Below are 22399 nucleotides of genomic sequence, written 5' to 3'. Positions count from 1 at the left end.
GTGTAACTGCGGTATATGGTATTGCTCGTGGTTTACAACTTGAGGTCCATTATATTTCCATATAAATAAGTTACTGCCTCAACAAAACTGGATTAGAGTCTTTTCAACTTTCAGAAACCATCAAAAGTGTGAATGTGTGACAGAACACAGTTTATCACCCCAAATGTGTTGCGCTTGTAGTTGAAGATCATCACACTCCTATTACTCATAACAGCATGCCAAATTGGCATCTGTTGAGTGGGAGCCCCACTCCTAGAAGTTTAGAGGAACCTGTATGCCTTCACAACAGCCTTGAACTGTAAAGCAGAGAGCATGTTTTATTCAGATTTCAGACTGAGGTGGAATCGGGTTCCCTCCACTTCCATCTGCAGCTGAGAGATAGCCAAGGATTGATGCACAATCAAGAGAGGAGGCCTTCAGTGTAGTGGAAATCATTTCTCTCTCTCTTTCTCTGTTTCCTTTCTTCATCGCCATTGCTCCCAAAAAAATCAGCAATGTTCATGTAGTTTTCTCCTGCTTGTCTGCCCATCCTTGCCTCTTTCTCCATCACATCCAAAACACTTTCAATGGTTCAGGCTGACTCGGGGGGGGGGGGGGGGGGGGGGTCTTCTCATGTTGAAAAAGTAAATCTAGAGTGTCTGTTACCTGAGAAGAAGAGGACGATGGGGACGGGGGGTGGGGGGAGAGTAAGAGGAGGAGGAGGAGGAGGAAAGGAACACGAAAAAATGAGAGAAAAAGGTTTTGAACGAAGAGGAGGAGTGGGCCGTTACCCTTGTCCCCAGGGACATAATTAGGTCTAAGAAGGCTAATCATTGGACATAAAATACAACCTCTCTTCCTGTATTAACACATAACCTCTTCCCTTCACTGCCGGGGGCGATGGAGGACCCCATAATCATTTATCCAATGCCACATCACATCCAAAGAGCCTGTGTGGAGGGCTGGGACAAGGCCCTCTGAGGGAAAAGTCATCTGCATCAAAAGCTTCTAAGGATCAAACGCATTTCCATGGGAATGCATAACCTAAGTGCTCTTTCTTTCTTTCTGATCTCTACCTACCTATTAGAGCGGCGTTGAGGAAAAGATGCAGACGGAGTGAGAAAGAAAGGGTGGAAGGAAACAAAGGAAACCTACTTCTGGGATCATATGTTCTGTCGTCCTATAAATGAATTTAATATCTGGCTGCTGGTTCGGTTCCTGTGTTCTCCTGCTGTTCTGTATAAGCCATTTGCCGGCTCACCAGGGTGTCTTTAGATCTGTCTCCCAGTGGCCATATTGGAAAAAGGAAAGATCTCAGAGTGGGAACATATTTGTAATGATTAAAACATGCAGTGGTTATGAAAGATTCACATCAAATTTTTGAACTTTCAGTCTGTTTCATCAATTCAAGGTTGTCTGAGGAAATTAATAGATTTTAATGATGCATGGATCGGAGATGAGTCAATAATGAAAATAGCTTCTGTTGACCTGAATACTGAATGCTCTCGGGGTCAACATAGGAAGGAAAGTGTAAACTTGAAATTCAGCTCAACCAGCAGTGTGTCTTGAAAGCAACATTTGGCCTGCAATAACCGGATCCCTATTGCATATTTTTTTTCTCTGTCTCCGTGTCTACCTCATCCTCTCCTTCTTCAAATACTTCCCTTTCTGACTATCCTTCCTGATACAATATCTCACCTCCCGCTGATTCCATGTCCCCTGGCCCTGTTGCGTCTTTCTCGCTCCTTCTCATAAAATACAATATTTATCTCAGTCTGTTTGAGTTCACTCACCCTTATCATTGGGTGCGCTCCCTGTGGATCTGAGGTGGATTAGTCTGGGACTCATTGACATTACATTGGTCATGAAAAATGCATATCACGATTGAAGGTGATGGCGAAAAAGACGGCATCTCTACATTAGCTCACAACCTGGAGTTGATGTGCTCCTTGAAACATAAGCATCTGTTATATTGTGCAAAGCTTCAATGTCACAAATTAATTACTGAGATTAAACACCATTTAAGTGGATGGATGTGTGAGGATTCATATTTATGTAATAGAGGAAAAGAGAGTCAGTTAATCTACTTCCAATACATATGTGCTTAATGCTTTGATTTGGGTACTTTGATTTTGATTTGAATTTAATGGTATTGATCGATTATAACGGAACCCAGCTGGAAGTTTGTTGCAGTCATCATTTTTTACCTGAGGCTTTGGACAGAGCAGCCTGCCAACTCTTTCATTTCCCACATCATAACATCTCACAGGATGAAAAATACATCCGGGGGGAGGGGGGATATTAGGTTTAAACCAACAGGAAAGCCAGGGAACATAAATTGTTTATACATAATAGTACCAAACCATTTTTGTGGTTCACAGTCCTTACTAAAAAAATTAAATAATATGTAAGTTTAGCTCCTTGGTGCAGTGCAAAAACCCAAGTATCGGCCCAATTACTAATGAACACTGGTATGCTTCATTACGTCTTGTTTGTGGGGAGAACGTGATCTGACCCATGTACCAGGTGCAAACTGTAGCAGCTTGCATCGTAGTAGCAGCTACAGTATCTGGAACATAATACAATATAATATACAAATGCAGAAATGAATGGACAGGGACAGTATATGTACTGGTCATACAGTTGGCTCGCTAGGCAGCTCATGTACAGCACATTACAATCGAACAGCAAGTTATGTTAACACAGAGGCTGACTAGCTAACTGAAAGAAAAGTGTATTATACTATTAAATGGACATTCTAGCACTTAGAAGTGCACCAACTTGTCAGTTTTCACATTAACAACTCCAATTACTACACTGGCATTCATGAACGTCCAACCTAAAAAACCAACAAAAGACTACATTATCATACAATTGCAATATAAGCCAAGTGGAATCACATACATAGGCATCTCTGTTACACTAGGTGAAAGTTCATGACATGGTTCTTCGTGTAATCAATACATAACACAACGGATCAGCAAGCTGATGTAAGCTCAATCTGTCCTGATCTTCTGTTACTAAAGGCCAGTACTGATGCCAGCCCTGCTTATAATAAAGGCCAAGGTGGGAATGGAGGTCCTCACTCTGAGGAAAGCTTTCAATCTGGCCATGAATAGCATCTCAATAGACCTTTAAAAACACTCAAAGCTAAACCTTGCATCAATACAAAAATTCAGAGGAGAGGGCTGCTTGGTGACCATGTAGTTTCAATGAGGTCAGGGAACTTCCACTAGAAGTGAATATAACACCAAGACATCTCATCACACACAATCTATAAATCTTTTACCTTACCTGACAAAGTGCTCACAACATGCCTCTAATTTACCATTCACATACAGACACACACAATCACACACACACACACACACACACACACACACACACACACACACACACACACACACACACACACACACATACACACACACACACACAAGCACACATACACACACACATGACCATTATCATGTTTGAAATGTGTTATATAAATTAGGTTAACTTGATTTGACTTAATGCAAAGTTTGACACAAAGCTGAGCTACAACAAAGGGATACGAAAAAGTAAAAAAAGAAAGTTAAGCTACTGTAACTGATTTTTTTTTTTTTGCGGGGGGGGGGGGGGTTAATTTAGGGGCAGTTGCAGTGGTGTAGTGGAAGATGTACTCAGGTATGCAGAGTACTGTATACCCACCTCTTTTTAGATCCGAAGGGCACTGCTAATAATGTCTGTGGCTTCATAATGTAGACTGTACAGTATTTAAAGATGGATGACGCTGCCTCCCACTGTAAAAAAATTAAGCTAAAATAACCTACATACGGGTGCTGCGATGTTGGTCATTTGGAGCCAGTCTGCGCTGTAATGAATCTATGTCGGAGTCAATCCCAGCTGTCAATCATGATGTTACACCCTGTTTTCATGGCCTTAATTAACTAACTAAAACAAACTTGGACATAAAACATTTGGAACAAACATCAGAACTTCCGTAAGTGAAAGAAAAAATAATTTGACGCGTGTTTTGATTTAGTTTCCTTGTAAAGGCTCTGACACACCAGGACGACTGTAGGCAGTCAGTCAATGTTGGGTCATCGGTAAGCATCTTTCATCATAGCTTTTGCAGTATGCTGAGTTTTTGGCCAATTCAGCACGTTTTCTTTTTAGCCATTGAGCTCTTAAGCAAAATCAAGTTGAAACTGTATGTGTTATTGTTTACTCATGCATGTTAATATCATTTGTTCTTTCAGCTTGGCGTTATACTGTTAATGCTGGCTAACTAGAAGCTTGAATCTGTCCTGTCAGTCTTCCAGTTTCCCATTTTGAATGAAAAATACACCACCACCACCTGCTGGTATGGGGAGTTATTTCCTCTCAAACAGTCACAGAACGTTGGTTTACGTCTTTGTGGTGCGTTCAAGTGCAACTTATGGCCTAGACACAGGAGACATGAGGCGACGCAACACGCATTATTGCCACTAGCTCTTTGATGGTAGTTTGGTGCCTCTGGACCTCAACATGGAGAGGTGACCTATACTAAAGCCAGCCACCAGGTGTTTTGGCTTCACTTTAAGGGAACTGTCAAGCAGGCCATCTTTAAATGCTGTCTATGGTTTTTCACCATGAATGACCTCTTTCATATTATAAGTAGCCATTTGATATTGACAGTTTTGGATAATGGCATACACATCGGGTTCAAACAAAAAAGAACACTATATATTCATAGTACTGTATAATGCCTCAAATTGAAAGGGTTTTTTTCTCTGAAAAGATGTTGTTGAAAAGTAACAAGCTATAATAACTTCCAACAGAGTAATGTCAAACAAAAATAATCCAAACACAGTCTCATGCATCTGCTCATGAGGCTCGCTCTGCAGTCCAGCAGGGCCAAGCTTTCTTCATCCCATGAGCAGCTGGGAGGGGACAAGCCAGCTCAGGAACTGATTTAGGTCCCAGCAGTTATTTGGCTAAAGCAGAGACAGCGGTGGTGCAACATAGAAACGGCAGGACAGTTATGGTGCAATTCTACTGGCTGTGTTATCTACCAACAGAGGTGCTAGTTAATGCTAATTGCAAGAGGGGGTCAATTATACATTCCATGGTGCATGATTAGGACCACTGTGTTAGCGACCAATGAATCAAACAACAGCTATCCTCTCCTCCACTAAAAGCATAACATATAAAACAAATTGGTGTTGAATTAAAGGTGTAATAAGAGATGTTTTCTCTTCTTCTCTGCAATGACCAGACTATTTCCTCAGGGGAAGGACAGAGTTATAAACCAATGTTTTAACAAATACTATACTGTGAAACAGACTTTTACTAAACTTCTTAGTTTTCCCCTAGTAGTTTGGGACACTATCTTTATACTCACTAAAATGCCAAGACAGTGAAGGTCCTACTGGCCCCATAGACTGCATACAAAGATGGACAATGCAGCTCCACTTACTGGCACTGTACGAAAGTGAAGCCAAATATCCCGGATACAGGCACCGCCATATTGTAATTTGGCAACCAGAGTCTGCGTCATCATAGTGAGGTCCATACACCAGCCCTACACATCGTGAGTTGATCACAGCTTTCAGGTATGACTTTTCACCCCGTTTTTATAGCATCAAATAACGAATTCAAACCATCGTACCAGTAAAGCGAACACTTGAACAAACCTCAGCGTGATAAAAACTACTTACATAGACAGAAACCATCTTTGGGAAAAAAATATTTGAGGTGTACTCTGAGTCTTAGCTTGGCCCATGCCCCATCCACTAACATGGAGGGGACGGGACTACAGCCAGCCCCAGGGGGGCAATTGAGATGCTTTGGCTTCACTTTTGGGGAGCTGTCAAGCTGTCCATAGTTACAGTATATACAGTCAATAAATGGCCCCCACCCACCTGTACCTCCACCTGCTCAGCAACTCAGGATGCTAGGAAAAACATTTAGCATACAGATACATGTCTTTTTACTAGACACTTCTGTTACACTTTCTATGAAGACTACATCTAAAATGCATTATCATAGAATTATTATTCTATTATTATTATTATTATTATTAACTATAATGCTTTATGACTATACTCCCAGACACACACTGGCCCTCATTTATCAAACGAACGTACGGCAGAAAAACATGCGTACGACCATTTTCTTGGCAAATTTTGGCATTTATCAATTTGGACCTGAGCGGGAGCTACGATCAAATCTCACGTCTGGTCTGAGATCGTGTACGCACATTTAAGCCTGTGGATTTGTGGTGCAGCACAGCAAAATCTGACTGAAAAGAATGAACAAACCTCAGCGGTAATTAAGCATAAGAACGGATTCTTAAAACAGATAAAAAAAAATTAAAATTGTGGTTTGAGCAATTGATTGTACTCATGTGCGTCTGAAGGCACCATCCATGAATGATTACGCATTCATCAATCGCAAAAACTACCACTCGATAAATGTGCAGGTGATTATTGATGCCAAGCTATCGCTTTTAAACGTGGTGGCCAGGGACACACACGATTCTTTTATATTTCAAAACAGCTCGGCTCCAGCCCCCCACGACCCCGACAGGGACAAGTGGTGGAAGATGAATGAATGAAAAGGAAAGCGCACTGCAGAGCCAAAGTCATCTCCGCGGTTAGTGGCTACCCTCTATAAATTGCATTAAATCAAACAAGGTATCAGATGATTAACATATAGGTATGGTTCTTCTAGGTGACAAAGGTTATCCTCTAACGGAATACCTAATAACCCCGCTGACAAACCCCGCTACAGAGCAGGAGTGCAGGTTCAGCAGTACGCACACGGGTCACAATGGAGCGCTGCTTCGGGTTGACTGCCTCCGTTATTCTTTTTCATACAGCGTTTTTATGGGCCCCTTTTATTCCACTCTTAAGACTGACAAAAAGCACATCTTTATTTTGCTCCATCTCGCATGTCAAGATGCTGATCTCTGTGTCGGAAAAGTGTCTTTTCTTCTCCTCCATGTTTGACCTCAGTGGGCGAGGCCTCCGAACCAGGAATATATAAGGGCGCATTTATCAAGGCTCGCTAATTCGTATGCTGAGATTGGTCCGATACGAATGTTTCATAAATCTCACGTAGGTCGTGTTCTACGACCAATTCTGCACTCAGATCTGCGCCCGTTTTCACGCAAGATTGATAAATGAGGGCTGCAGGGATGCACCACATCAACACTCACAAAACATTATAGATGTAACTTATAATTAATTATAAATCGAACCGTCTCATGCGGTTTTTTATAATGCAATTAGTTTACTGATAGCATGCTGTACTTCTCTGTATTTTGGAGTCATCGTAATCTACATCATTCAATGCATGGACAAACATTACATGGTAACATTGCATTACATTTGCTTACAACCAACAATAAAATGTTATGATGAAGTATGCATCACTATGTACTTCTTCTTTACTTAACACATACAGTGGTACATTATGACACTTAATGGGCTATCATAAAATAGTCCCTACCACAGTTGATTGTTGAGGTGTGTATAGGTGAGTACAGGGAGTCATGCTGTATTAAAAGCCACATCAGTCAACTCTTAGTTTATAACTAGTCAAGAGTATGCATAACTTATAATTCATTATAAGTCACATTTATAATGTTCCATGACACTTGCTATGGTGCATCAAACAGGCATTATATGAGTTCATTAGTATAGTCATGAAGCATTATAAATGCATTGCAATTCACGATGAATGCCCTTGTCATGGACTTTAGATGTTGTCTTTATAGAAAGTGTTACTGAGACATTTCTGGCAACTGTCTTGCTTTTCTCTACATTGTGAAAACATGGCTTTATTGTCATTTTAACTACATTTTCCTATAGATCAAGCAGGGGATGTGAAAGAAGGAAAGTTCTAACTTTAATTTAACTGTATGTCAGTGCTTGTTGAATTAGCTTTGGCCACATAGTCATTCATGTCAAGGAAACTTTGAAAACTGCTAGCAGAATGAATTAGACCAGCAGCTGTGACCATATGGTGTTAACGTGGTTTGGTGGTTCGGTGACCAGTGGTGAAAACACACGATTGGTTAGACCATTAGTGTGATCATTTCCAGTACAGATCATTAATGTGCCCAAACATTAATGGTCCTGAAACAAACTTTAAGACAGCCTGCCTATATATATATATATATATATATATATATATATATATATATAAATATATAAATATATATATATTCTTTTTAATTATTCTTTGTTTAGACAAGTACACCTATTCCAGTACATATAGCTGCCCCTGATCACACTGTTTACTTTGATTTTCTTTTGTAGTGATGCTGTAGAACATTTCTTGCAGCAACCTCGCAGAAGATCAAAGTGGACTAAATTAGGCATGTAAACAATGTTTGATGGAACTTAATTAAAAAGTTATAGTTAAGGTTATCCTACCTGAATAAGTTCAATCATAATGAGCGAATAAATTCATATAATAAAGAATTGGGTTTATTTGTGAAATCCCTTGGGACTTTGTTATTGAGCGTAAAGGTAAGAAAACTATTTGTCTGAGAGAAATCAGGCCTTCTTTTTTAATACTGTTGTATGTGTTTGTAGAGGCTAATGAGCTAGTTTTAACTAAGAGCCTCCATCTTGTCACATTCATGTCACTTTGTGTGTTGACCATTTATTTATTTATTTATTTATTTTTTGCTATTTTGTAAACTTTATTGACAAACATATACCATTCTACTTCTGGTCTGTTCCCTATAAGTTACCCTCTTAAATCCACACACACACACACACACACACACACACACACACACACACACACACACACACACACACACACACACACACACACACACACACACACACACACACACATGTTCCTATTACACTTTCTACTACTTAAATGCCTGACTCAGAAGTTGGCAGTTTCCAATTTCTGATAACAGATACGCAGCATACCCGTTGTGACAATGTTGACCAGTAGACCAACCGCTGTCAGCAGAGTCACTAACTTGGCGGCCTATTTACATCTAGCCCAGGAATGTCACCAGAGACACAGATTGGAATACTCAAGGGAAGAAGGAAGAAGAAGACAAAGAAGAAGAAGGGCTTTCATCATATGTACTACTCTTTGATAGATAGTGACTTAAAAGAGTACAACTTTAAAGCATGTAAACATGTTCTATTAGCAATCCAAAATACAAGTTTTCTACCTGAAGATTAGCATAATATGAGTTAACACAAACCCTAAAAATGTATATCGTCAAATTCACCTCCAGTGGTATAGTCATGGACTCACCTTCACGCCAGTGTTAAGAAATCCTTTAACAAAGTGTGTGTGTTATAACGTCATCAAATCTTCTCGAATTATCATCACTTGCATGTGACCTTTTCTTCTGTATCAGAGGAACCCATGTCACAGGTGATTGTTATCTGTACATTGCAGATGATACAGATGTGCCAAATATATAATCATGTACTAAGCTAGGAACAACAAGGTCAACCATGCTTATCGTCAATAACCTCAAAAAGGTGGTGGTGATTTATCCTGAGTAACTGCCACATTGTTTCTTAATCAGACTTGCTATGTATTTATTTCGCAAATGTAATTCTTTTCATGCTTTTATGCTAAAGAAATTAAATTAATTATGTCCAACAATAAATATAAAAACTGGAAGTGCTTGATACCACTGGATATATACAGTAAGTAGAATATAAAAATGCAGCATTATTAACTAGTTTTAAACAAGTTTTAAAACTTGTACTACTTCTGTTAAAAATGTGCTTACACTGTGCAGTATGTGTTGCTAAATGAATTAGTGTTAAATCGAATTCCCACAAAATAATTGGTGCACAGCAAACCTGGGGCCAGGTAGATTTACAGCACGGGACTGGCTGGTTTCAAAAGCTTTAGGCAAAATATATGTAATATGTCATGTGTAGTCTGCTGTGTGCTTGATGGGAGCTTGAAGGGCTCTGGCTTCATCTCATCTCATCTCATCTCATCTTCAACTGCTTATCTGGGGTCACAAGGGCAACAGCTTTAGCAGGGGACCCCAAACTTCCCTTTCCCGGGCCACATTAACCAGCTCTAACTGGGGGATCCAGAGGGGTTCCCAGGCCAGTGTGGAGATATAATTTCTCCACCTGGTACTGGGTCTTCCCCGAGGCCTCCTCCCAGCTGGACGTGCCTGGAACACCTCCCTAGGGAGGCACCCAGGGGGCCAGAACAGAAAGTGGCTTTCTTGATTTGTTTGCATCAAAGTTTGTTGGCAATTTAGGGCATCTGCCAGGCAACAGTAATTACAGTTTCTACACCAGGCGAGCTGGAGCCACAGGCCTGCCTTATAAAATTTTCCGCATATCAGCAGGGAACAACAAGTGCAAGGTTGTCACCCGAGGGACACTTCCATTACGTGACAAAAGTGAAAAGATAATTTGATTTACTGTTTAGTTAGTCAACCTCTGTCAGACCTGCAGCCATACACAGCAGTGGGGTTGCATGAAGATTGACTACAAATGAGTCTGCTGACCTGCCGGGGTCGCACATTCTGGAAAACAATTTGTGCTATCATTTAGTGGGAGATATCACTCGGTAAATGTGTTCTGTGGCTGATTTTTTGACTAATGTATCATGCGCATGAAGATAGCAGCCTGCAGGTTTAACATCCCCTCTAATCCCAGAGGGCAAAGGCATCTAAAAAACCAACACCACTTTGGCAAGTTTGTAAAAGAAAGATGCATGTTGCAAAATGGGATTAGATTGAAAGACGTCTGATATTGGAGATTTTTTTACATCAAATGTATCTAATCTTTGTGACTAGTACCCATATTGTTTCTGTTAAGAACATTATTAAGTAGAGCAATTTCCTGTCGTAATTGTGTGTGTGTGTGTGTGTGTGTGTGTGTCTGTGTCTGTGTGTCTGTGTGTTTTTGTGTCTCTATAGATAGGCATATGTGCAAGTGGATTTGTGTGATTTTGTGCCTTTGACTTCAGTGAGGCACAGCCGGTAATTGATATGATCAAAAGCTTTTGTCATTTATGAGAAACCTCAATATCAGATAAAGCTGAACAGAAGTGTAATCTTTCAACAAGATTAACAAAAAGGAGACAATGTTCCAAAATAAATAAATAAAAAGTCAAATAAATATAACAAAGGCAAGGAATGGGAAATTGCATTATATCTAATCTCCTTTGCTCATAAAAAATAAAATAAATACCAGGGGTGCACATATATTACTGTAATGCAACACCACAATTTACATCCCAGATGAATTCATATATTAAAGGCCTTTCTCATGCAGAAATCTCCCTGGGTGCATACTCTCTGAGATGGGAATAACAAATCAGGTAGTTTCCGAGTCTTATTTTTCCCCTTTGATAAAACATAGATATTGACAGACACTAGATTAGGTTGTATTAATGCAATTATATCTTAATGTTTACAAGGATATATACTGTCTTGGATGATGACACACTCCGTGACAAGAATTCACACATTTACAGTGCATGTCATTCTGATTCTGATTCATCGTGACGATGTTTGAAAGGACTGCCATGTTCCAATCAGTGGTAGGTTATTTGACAGCACTGTTGCCTATATCCTTCTTAAAGTTGAATTGTTACAACTTCATAATGTCAAACTGATAATACACATTCTTAAGACAGTATATTTCCTCACAAGCAAAATGAAAACTTCAACATCAGAGACATATTCAAGTCTAGGAAAAGCTGCTGGCAGAAGAAAATAATATGCATTTGAATGTTATTTTTCTCCCCCCCTGTTTTCCTATATTGTTCCTGTTTTGGGGTGCAGGTTCAATTTAAAGCTATAACAATAGAATGTTGGGTCAAGTGGGTCGAAAGTTGATTTTTACTTTCCACTGCAGAAGGAAAGACAGTGAAACAGACTTTTACAGCACTCAAGGAGCGCAATGTCAGACAATACTAGGTAACAAAGTGAAGAACAGTCTAGGAAGTATAATGGCACCGGTTTTATTTTGTCTTCTTGACACTGTTTGATAATGCAGAAGCCTGCTATAAGCCTTTTTTTTTTAGAAATTCCGAACAGCTGTCCTGTTGTTTTGGGTCCAGTTGTGCGTCTTGTTTTTAGATTCTGTTGTTGGATATTATACTGTGATGTTCAAGGCTTTCCAGGAGCTATTTCATGAACACATGTTACAATTGACATTTTCTGGTGTATGCACTTTCAGTCAAACTGCACTTAACTATGAGAAGACACAGACCACCAAGCAACAAAACACACCCAGGAATCCATTGCAGGGTAAACTGCTAGCATAATTTATTAAAGGGGAGCTTTGGCAATTTACAGTTGTACTGCCACTAAGTTGAGAATGGTAAAAATGAAAGCAGCCAAGACCCTAGTTTGGATCAAACTCCAACGTCACTGGATCCTACATTTCCCATAATGCAACCAGTAGCATCTTTTGTAGATCCCCCTATGCCTGTAAACTTCTGTCTTCAAAACTCCACACTAAAAGTTTATAACACCGGCTTTCTGTTACAAATTTAAAGTCTCAAAGCGCAAGCTCAGATAACCCTTGTGACATCACTATGACATCATCAGGGTTATTTTCCCAAATTTAAGAAAGCTCCCTTCAGAGCCACAGAACAAATTATACAACTATTCTCACAGGCTGAGTAGTGCTACTGATGATAAGTAAACTGACCCTTGTGTAAAACTGATTTAGTGTGCCTCAGTGTAAGGGCCTCATAGTGCATGGTCTAGAGACCATGATGTGTCCAACTCTACTTATTTTGTTAGACTGCGCATATTTTAGGTGCAAAGTAAGGTGTAAGGGGCAAAGGGGTTGTCTCTTCATTAAACATAAGTGGGTTTTGAGTGTCATCTCCCATTCTCTTTAAAAGACTGGAGTGGGTACATAGCTATTTAAACAGATTCTGGAAATTGGAGAAGCAAACATTTTTTTATGATGAGGAAATGGACCTGCTTGTGCGTGAAGCGACAGATCCTCCACCATCCCATAGTTGTCTGTCCTATCAACAACTTATTTTGAGTGCATATGAGCAAATGAACCGATAACCCATTTAACTGAGGGGGAGGAGCACTGCTGCCCATCTGATCTGTGTGTGTGTGTGTGTGTGTGTGTGTGCTTGCGTGTTTGTTACAAGCACGATGCACTGATTGGGTCTGATGCCGTCCAAATCCCCTTGTACACCTAAATCCTCCATTTGCCAACCACCCAAATTAATTGTTTTCACAGTACATGTAAGCTGTTGTTTTTGAAATCATGTGTTGTATATATGTATGAAAGTTTTCTTTAAGAATTTCCTTTATTGATTAGAAAGGCTGCTTTCTGTTTCCATTGTCACAGTAAGGTCACTGTAGCAAATATTGTGGGAAATTTAAGAAGCAAAACTAAAATCTGTAGTTTTAAACTTGACAGAGGAAAATATAACTAAATAGTTATGAAAAAGTTATTGTTCCTTGTGAGTAAATGCAAAAAGCGTGGCAGCTGCTCTGCTCTCTTCACATTTTAGAGGATATGATTAATATTTTCCTCATTAATGATGTATTATTCTCCCAACCACTATCAATCAGGATGTTCATTTCTATGAAACACCCATCACCCATCTGTGGATTAAACACAGGGCTGTAGATATAACAGCAGTCTGTGCATCACTGATCTTACTATCGATTAATGTGCCCTTTAAATAGCAGGAAAATACTGCCCTACCGACTACAGACCAATTTTTTGTTAGCAATACGTCAACAATGCACATTACCACACCTAAGTTTAACACCAACACACCCATGGGGGCACAGAAGGATGCAAGTACATTTTTTACGTACACAATGTGAGCGCTGGGCATGAAAATGTCAACAGTGCCAGTCAGAAACTAGCAGTGACAGTTGCTCTGCACTGTGGTGCCAGATGGATATTTGATTGTTCGGAACTCATCTGCATAAAAAACCAGACCCATTCAGCAGTATTTATAAAAATATATTTCACAAAGTAGGAAACAATACAGGGTATCTTAGATTACAGTACAGGGAGTAAATAATTGAACATACACATTTATTAGCATTAAAGCACAGTACAAAATATGATCTGCATGTAGGACTATTCATTATATATTGTTAAGTCTACCGAGAACTGCCATAATACTGTATCAGTACAAACTGAGTATGCACGCAGCTGTAGTGCCATTGGAATTCTCATTATGTGCAAGAGCTAACGTGCAGAGACAAACCTACCACCTCATTGAAAGCTAATGACGTTAGCAGTAACTATATGTACACAACAAGTCTTTTTTATTGATATCATACAGTGTAAGCACAATATGCACATGGTCTGGATTTCATTTGATTTTTTTCTTGGGCTAATATAGTCTGTGTTTCCTAAATGAGCTTTGATGAGTCATATACTCAAAGATCAATTGTGCTCAGATGCTCACTAGCTGTACCTCAGGATATGAGATATATTTCACACGGAATAAGCATGTCAGAAAGGTCCCATTCCTGCAGTCCCAATTAATTAGATCATCTGTAGTGTTACAGTAACTAAGAGCTCTTGTTTGCTTGCTTACATTTAGTCTATATTATCAACTGCAATAAATTCACGTTATTGTCTGGCTGTTATGAAATAGTGTTCAAGTGGTTGGAAAAAAACAGCTGAATGTGAAAAAATCTAAACACACGTACTTCAAAAAGCACAGGAAAAACATGATTTAAGAACAGAAATACAAAAACCGATCGAACAATAATGAAGAATCAACACATCTCTTGTCAAAAAACAGTAGATTACAATTGTATTTAATGTTGCTTCTGTAAAAAGAAGGCCTCAGAGTTTCTACATTTCTCTTTTTTGTCTTCACTTCAGTCTTTTATAGGCTAGTAACATTTGCGACTCACACCTGTAGCGTGTAAATACAAAGGTTTGTATAAAGCAAGCCTTTTCAGGCTTTAGATAGTTTATAAATGTGGCCACCAGAGAACATATCAAATGATAACAAATTCACCTTCAAGCCAGTACTGGTATGTCTTATGCTTTTTTTTTTTCCAAATCATACATACATTCATCATTGTAATGTAGACCATATATTGCTTTTTCATTGTCATTTTGTTTCAGATCACCGATCAGCTGGGTGGCTTAAGGAGACATAAAACAAGAGTCCCTCTGCAGCTTCTGAGGTCCAACTTGCTCTCCATCAAGAGTAAGCTCAAGCTTCAGGGAACGATATCCATTACTTCCACTCATTGGGCAACTACCAGCAGTCCCAGGGTTTTTCTGATACTCGCAGTCACAGCAAATGACTAACACCCAAAATACTGCTAGACACTCCACAACGGAATCTAAGTTACACTCCACAAGAATCATAGATCTCCTAATAAAGACATTGTTTGGCTCAACAAATACAATGCGCTTGACGTAGTGGATGACGACTGCTATACCTCACTCTAAGAAGAATACAAAATGGTGGCCTCCCTTGTTATTAACTGTTTTTTTTTCTTTTTAAATACCTGTTTCTAAAAGCCAGCAAACCCCCTAGCGTTTAATACACAAGTATGTGGACAGAAAATAAATCGGAAAGGTCTTTTTTTTTAACAAACCAAAGGTCAGGTCTCACGGTCGCTCTCGCCCACAGAGTAGAGCTCCCCAAGTCTTCTGAAGCGGGGGCCCCACTCTCTGAGATAGTCATAGTTCTGGTCCGAGTCTGACGACGCCGTCTCCAGTGAGCTAAGGGAGCCGGCAATGGATCCCCGGCCCTCGTATCCATAGATCTGGATGGAGTCGTAAGGCGGCGCTGTGGGATCATTGTCTGCCTCATGGAGCCGAACATTGATGAACTCGTCAACATCCACACCGTTTGGACCAGAGTGCTGGCCCGCCCGGGGCATAAACTGAAGGTCGGGCTTGATGTCCTTGCGTGGCAGGTAACCATTGATTCCATCCGGGTTCTGCAGAGTTGCAATGTCAAAGGCCTCTGTGTCCTCCTCGCCACCTCCTTCGTCATCGTAACGGATTATATTCTCCCTCACATCTTCGTCGTCCTTTATAATCAGAGGCTCATTCTTGTGTCTCCTCAGGGTCACAAAAAGTACTACTATTACTGTCAGAAAGACAGATGGAAAGAAAGGAAGAAAGAAAGAAGAAGTCTAGGTCAAGCTTTGACAAGTGAGTTTTCTGTTAGTACAATCATTCATCAAGGTCAGATTATGAATGTTTTCATCTACATCGGTCATCACTTCAAGGTAATGATGTGGCTATGTACAAAATAAATACCTCACCTAACAGCAGTATGATGCAGGCCAGGATGGCAATGAGAGCTCCCATACTAAGGCCGATAGGTAAGACGTAGGCCTCCACGTTGCAGGACTGGACAATGCCGTCCTTACTGCAACCACAGACTCGGATGGTCAAGGTGTTGGTGCTGCTCATCGGTGGATTCCCATTGTCCGTCACAATGATTGGCAGGAAGTACATCTCCTGTTTCTGTCGCCGAAAGGTATCATGCTTGGCCAGAACACTGATTGAATTGTCTGTCAGAGAGAGGTAAAGCCAGAGATGATTTTTTTTTTATTTTGTGAGGAGGTGTGAAAACCCATTATTATTCATGATAGCAATGGTCGGAAGTTCTAATATTAAATTGTGTGAAGATCAGTGTAGCATGAGGGTAAACTAATTTCACATCAATCGTCACCAGGCACTCTCGCACTCTCCCATCCCAATTCCGTAGATACATTTCAGCCACCTTCCTTTTTCTTGACGGTACAATTTGGGAATTATGAAGGAAGGCAACCCCCCCCCCCCCCCCCCCCCTGAAAGCTGAGGGAATGAAGGGACCACGGCAGGCGACACTGACTTAGAAGATGGCACACGTTGACCCGAAAAGGTGCCAGCTGCTCTTTGATGACACTTCTGTGAAGCTGTCTGCTCATTAGCTGGCTCTCCTTACCCTGCTCGCATTATCAAACACTCAGAGTCCCATAAGAATCTACTCCTGCTGATCTTATGGAAAGTGTACAAGATTTTTGATAGTCTAACCTTTGCCTCTTTACTTGATGGTGCATTGAAGAGGGAGGGAAAATAGATCTGGAGATGTACACAATAGAGAGACGGGCCATGTTGAAACATCCGCATTGAAAGAACAAACTTAATCAAAAGATGGAATGTTTCATGATATAATTGTTTGCTTAACACAATCTGTAATTTATGTGAACATATGCTTAGATTTATTTTCTTATGAGTGATGCCACAAATTGGTACGCTCTGCTTTATGAGCACCAACATGTCCTATTTCATTTACATCATTCAGCATTTCAGAGTGCGCATGCAAGTATCAACTACACTGTAGTAAACCAGGGGCTTGTCCTCATATACAGGTCATTTTTATTTTCTTGGCAGCTTTTGATGGTAAAAGTAGAACTTAACATGTCCTGCCCGTCCACCCATCCACAGAATATGTTTGATACTTAAAGACAAATGCAGATATGCAGATAACACTGCAGTGTTTCATCTAGCGACTGACGCATTCTGATGAAAAAAACAGTGTACATTGAAATATTCATCATCACTATTACAAAAGCAAGTGTTCATTTCAAATAATTTTTCGCTATAAATAACTTAATATGTGGGAGGTTCCAAATGACAGCAGTGACAGCAGAAGTGTCACTAACAGTCTGAAAACTTTCCACACTTTTGAAGTCTATTAAGATTATGTAAGCAAATATACACTCATGAATGTCAAATGAGTAGTATTTAAACTTTTATAGTAGTGTGATACCAAAGGATTGGAAGAAGTTGTATGGATTGTTTGTTCGTATATGCAGTGTTATTGTGTTCGTATGTCATTTTGTATGAAAATTATGTAGCATCACATGTGTATGCAACACAGACATGAATTAATTGGTCCCTACTTATTCATAATACATTCAACCTGCTAAGGGGTATAAACTAAGTCCAACTGAAATCATAAAATTAATCATATTTTGCAGTCAATAATCCTCGTCAAATGTATTTTTAGATTGTTAGATTTTTTTGTTATTGTATTGCTAAAGGGGAAAAAAGGGGTTTTAAAGATGCACCAGAAACGTTCCTTTAGCTTCCAAGCCTCTTAGTGAATGGGCAAGGTGACTGACAACTGGTCCAGCAGGGGCCCCGAGACAATAAAAGCAAACATGCACTTAAAAATGGAGCATACAGGCTAAGAATATTGTTGTGTTGGTAGAGGTATTAAAGATACATGACTACAACAAGTAACATTTAAAGCAATGGACGCTGACATCTTCCAGGCATGTTTTTGCGCTGTTCGTTGTGCGTTAGCTGATGAGCTAATTAGCCGGCAAAATCAGCAATCATTTCCCTAGGTAGATGTCTGCCTGATAGACTGTTCAGCGGAGATTGTTAGAGAAGAAGGAGGCATTAGCCACAAAGCCACGACTGGTTCTGCTCTAATCAGTTATCAACCAATAATTGACCAATGATGCATAATGCCTTAACCTACTGTGTATACATTAAATTGCAATAATTTGATCAGTTATATGAAAAAAAATATCTTTCTATGTAGACAGAGATTTATTTTTCTAACAGCAAACTGATCAGACTATTCCAATTCCCAGGGTGTCAAAAACACTTTGTCACCCTCAGTGCAAGTGCTCCAGGGGTAAAAGTGACAAAGTCTGTGTAGGAAGGAGGGTGGTTGGTGGACAGGTCAAACAGACATAGGGCTCTCACTTACGAGATCACCGTTTGTGTCCTGTGTGTATCCTGCATGTTTCTTAAGTAACTTAACAGACTTTTTTTTGTTATTTTTTTCGGCCTTTTTCATGGCTTTATTTTTCAGGACAGCTGAAGAGTGATAGCAAACTGGGGGAGAGTAAATGACATGCAGCAAAGAGCCACAGGTTGGTCCGCTGCGTCAAGGACTTTTAACCTCTGTATATGATGCGGCTACTCTAACCACTGAGCCGGAACCTCAACCAACATACTTATTGCAACCCCAACACAGATCCCTAACCAAGTGGTTTTGGTGCTAAAACATAACGCAGTGGTTTTATTAGAATTCACAATGTAAACCACGTGTTAAAAACAACTGTAGTGGAGCATCACAAATTGATTCGCAGGGCTATCCAATGCTTTTAAGTGTAGCCAAATTGTCCTTATGTGATGAGTTGCAATATGAATGGGTTGATCTTACTGGTTTACACGTTATGGAATAATGCTAAAGGCTAAAGACTGGAGTAACATTAGCATCAGTAGAGAGGAGTCATAAAGTCACTGAGCGGGAAAGTTAGCTAACTTACAAGGTATTGGTCATATCGGGCTATATCTACATTACCCGAGTGTATTGACATTGAGGAGGGTGCATTTGTTTATGTTTAACTTTGCATTTGTACAAATAATATTCTGTTGAGTAATTTCTATCAGCAGGATTTCATTCTTGGCAGCATGGCGAATTTATGTTGTCTCAACTGCAGATAATGGGATGCCCTGCTCCGTTGCAACCCCGCCTGCTGAACACAGTGTTGTCATAGTGCTTGATATCTTGCATACAGCTGGTCAGAACCTCAGCCATCTTCCTCAGTGTGGGCAGCCTCTAACCTCTTCACTGTGCAACCCCTACAATTAGACTCATCATTGCAAACAAAAGCAGCACACAGAGGCTCACAGGAGCCCAACGCTCTTCACTCAAGTGTCTCCCACAGCTGCTGATTCAGATAGAAAAAGTCACTGAAGTGCTGGGGGACATGGTGCGATGGGCTTCTTTTCTCTGATCGGGATTAGCAATACTAAAGACAAGTGGTTGGTGCAGTATGTAATATATAAAGAGCGGACCCATATATATTCACTTTGGTTTCAGGCAAATACAGGCTTTTTGTTTGTTTGAATCAATGCAGAGCTGTGCTTGTTGTCGTGAAACATTTCTAGTCTGAGTGTTATCTTTTGCATCATCTTAAGCAACTATTAAATCTCTTTTTAACAGAAAGGCACGGTTCAGGAACCTGCATGGTTTATACACTTTGAGGATGATCCACAAGTATTTTGCAGCAAATATGTGCCTGTTCAACAGCTCTTCTCATTTTCTGTCAGGGTTTGTAGTTAGTAATACTTAATCTTAGTTAATACTCTGTGTCAGGAGTGGTATATCTATATATAATGTATATATATATAGTCAAGGCTATTTTTTGTGTTGCTTTTGATTATTGCATCTCATGTTTCCTTCCTGATAATGTTTCAAAAGTAAAAGCTTTTTATATTTCTCCAAATATCACTAGTCTATTTGATGACCTAATTTTTATGGGCTCTTTCCTCCATCAGAGAGAGGTTGCAGTAAGTTAGCCCGCAGCCTCTGCATTGAAACAGAAGGCTAGTACCATATGAAGATAATTTGCCCCTAGCTGAAAACATTACACAATGTCATGAACACAGCCTGTTCCGAGCCAGTTATGGAGGAGAGGCAGGAGAAGAGGAATTGGATAAAGACAGAGAAAACGGCAAATAAACAGAAAATCAGAGTATTTAGCAAATAAACGTAGTGCCATCTGCCACATTGCAACAACTCTTAGGAAGTCATCCTACACTGAGCTGCAAGACTACCGGGAAAAGCCATTTGGATCACATTAATTTAGTTTCCCTCAAAATGCACTGGGAAGTAAAAAGAAGCTGGTGTCCAGACAATTTCACATCTGCTAATTGTGAGCTATACTGATCCACCAGATTTCGTCTTGAGTACGGCTAACATGGCGCAGGTTAGAGATTAGACTGGAAAGCCATTGGAGAAATTTCCAAAAACTTCAGTCATTCTGTAACGAAAATACTTATTTCACTGGGATTTCTTTTCTTACTTACCTTGGTTGTTTTTGATGGTAAAATTGGGGTTGTTAAGCATCTCGGGGACTAGACGATAATCAAAGTAGTGGCCCTGGATTGGGTCATCTTTGTCCACCGCGCTGACAGTCTGGATCACCTGTGTTGAAAACAGATAGACAAGAAGATATACAGGGGATGGCTCCAAGTCATTAGAGAAGGAAGCCTATTCATTACTCTGTTTTTGCCACTGCAGACTGCCTCAGTCTAATACTGGCTGCATCACACCTGATGAAATATATGCCCTATTCATTTCTGGAGTTTGAGATTATTATCAATGAGGTCCTGTCTAGTCTGGCACACTTTCAAGCTCCTGGCTCTATCTGTTAATCTGTCATCATAGGTCTTATCACGCTGTATGTCTTTATGATTGATTGGAAATTAGAATTTGGGCGCTGCAGGATAGTTTCCATTTTTTTTCCCTGGCTCCCCTTCTTTCAATGGATCTCCCTATTGTACATACACAGGTCCCCTGAATGAGGTCGATTGATGAGAAGGAGAATGCTAAGTACTTGTCCAGGATTTTTGGCTGGGGGAAACATTGTGCCATCTGGAGGATGACATGAAAGACAGTCTTGAATTATGATCCACTCTGATCAATCCTGACTGCTCTCATTCCCCCTTTGGTCCATGCACACTGTGTCGAGGGAGGACTGTTGAAGGGAAAAAGGACTATACTTCCACCTCTGTAGTTTCCCAGTGAAATAAATAGGCTATAATTCACGGTGGCCAATCATTACAGTGCAGGAGTGAGATACGGAAAGAAAGGGAGAGAGAGAAAGATAGATCACTGGTTTGATGAATGAGCCACTTCTTTCCTTACCTGTCCAGGTTTTCCATTTTCACACAGAAAGGCCTCGTATTCGGTGGCAAATTCAGGGGCATTGTCATTAATGTCCATTACTCTGATGGCCACAATTGCCCTCGATATCTGACTGTGGTTTCCTAATATACAGTGGGAAATAAAGACAAATAGATAGATAGATAGATAGATAGATAGATAGATAGATAGATAGATAGATAGATAGATAGATAGATAGATAGGTAGGTAGATAGATAGATAGATAGATAGATAGATAGATAGATAGATAGATAGATAGATAGATAGATAGATAGATAGATAGATAGATAGATAGGTTGATAGATAGGTAGATAGATAGATAGATAGATAGATAGATAGATAGATAGATCAAGGAAATCAAAAAAGGGAGAGAAAGGAGGAGATAAATAAGAAAACACAATGAGCAAAATATAAAAGTGGAGGGAAAAACAAGGTTACACATGAAATATTGTGACCTAGTTTTAATTTCTTTTGTTTTTGCATCTTTATTTTTCCCTTAATTTCCTGAGCTGAGGAGGACAAGTGATAAGCCACATCAATCTACATTTCAGCTGGTATCAGCGATGCAAAACAGAACAGGATTCTAGCAGAAAAGAAGAAAAGAAAAATTCCCATTCAAAGTGCTTTTGAAAATCCCCTGTACACTGTAATGTTTAAAACATGACGGTTAAACCATGTATATTAATGAGTCATTGGTAACTGAAGTCTAAAAAGACAATAAAAGGCAGTTTAATTAGATTAGATTTTGATTGGAATTATT

The 22399-nt window shown here is 39.8% G+C and overlaps 1 protein-coding gene across 1 annotated transcript in view; it reads right to left on the bottom strand.

Annotated features, from left to right (window-relative positions):
• Nucleotides 1-15547: 15547 nt before the first annotated feature.
• Nucleotides 15548-22399, bottom strand: part of cdh8 (cadherin 8) — a gene marked incomplete at both ends in the record, with an annotated part of 107384 nt that continues 100532 nt past the window's right edge. Inside the window, 4 exons of the mRNA XM_083915280.1 lie at nucleotides 15548-16041; nucleotides 16220-16471; nucleotides 20781-20898; nucleotides 21622-21743. Of these exons, the coding sequence (XP_083771406.1) occupies nucleotides 15548-16041; nucleotides 16220-16471; nucleotides 20781-20898; nucleotides 21622-21743 (986 nt within the window). The remainder of the gene's footprint in view (nucleotides 16042-16219; nucleotides 16472-20780; nucleotides 20899-21621; nucleotides 21744-22399) is intronic.

Source organism: Echiichthys vipera (genome assembly GCF_963691815.1).
Source record: "Echiichthys vipera genome assembly, chromosome: 1".
Classification (NCBI taxonomy): Eukaryota; Metazoa; Chordata; class Actinopteri; order Perciformes; family Trachinidae; genus Echiichthys; species Echiichthys vipera.
The sequence above is the reverse complement of the archived record's forward strand: the minus strand, read 5'-3'. Positions and strand labels throughout refer to the sequence as shown.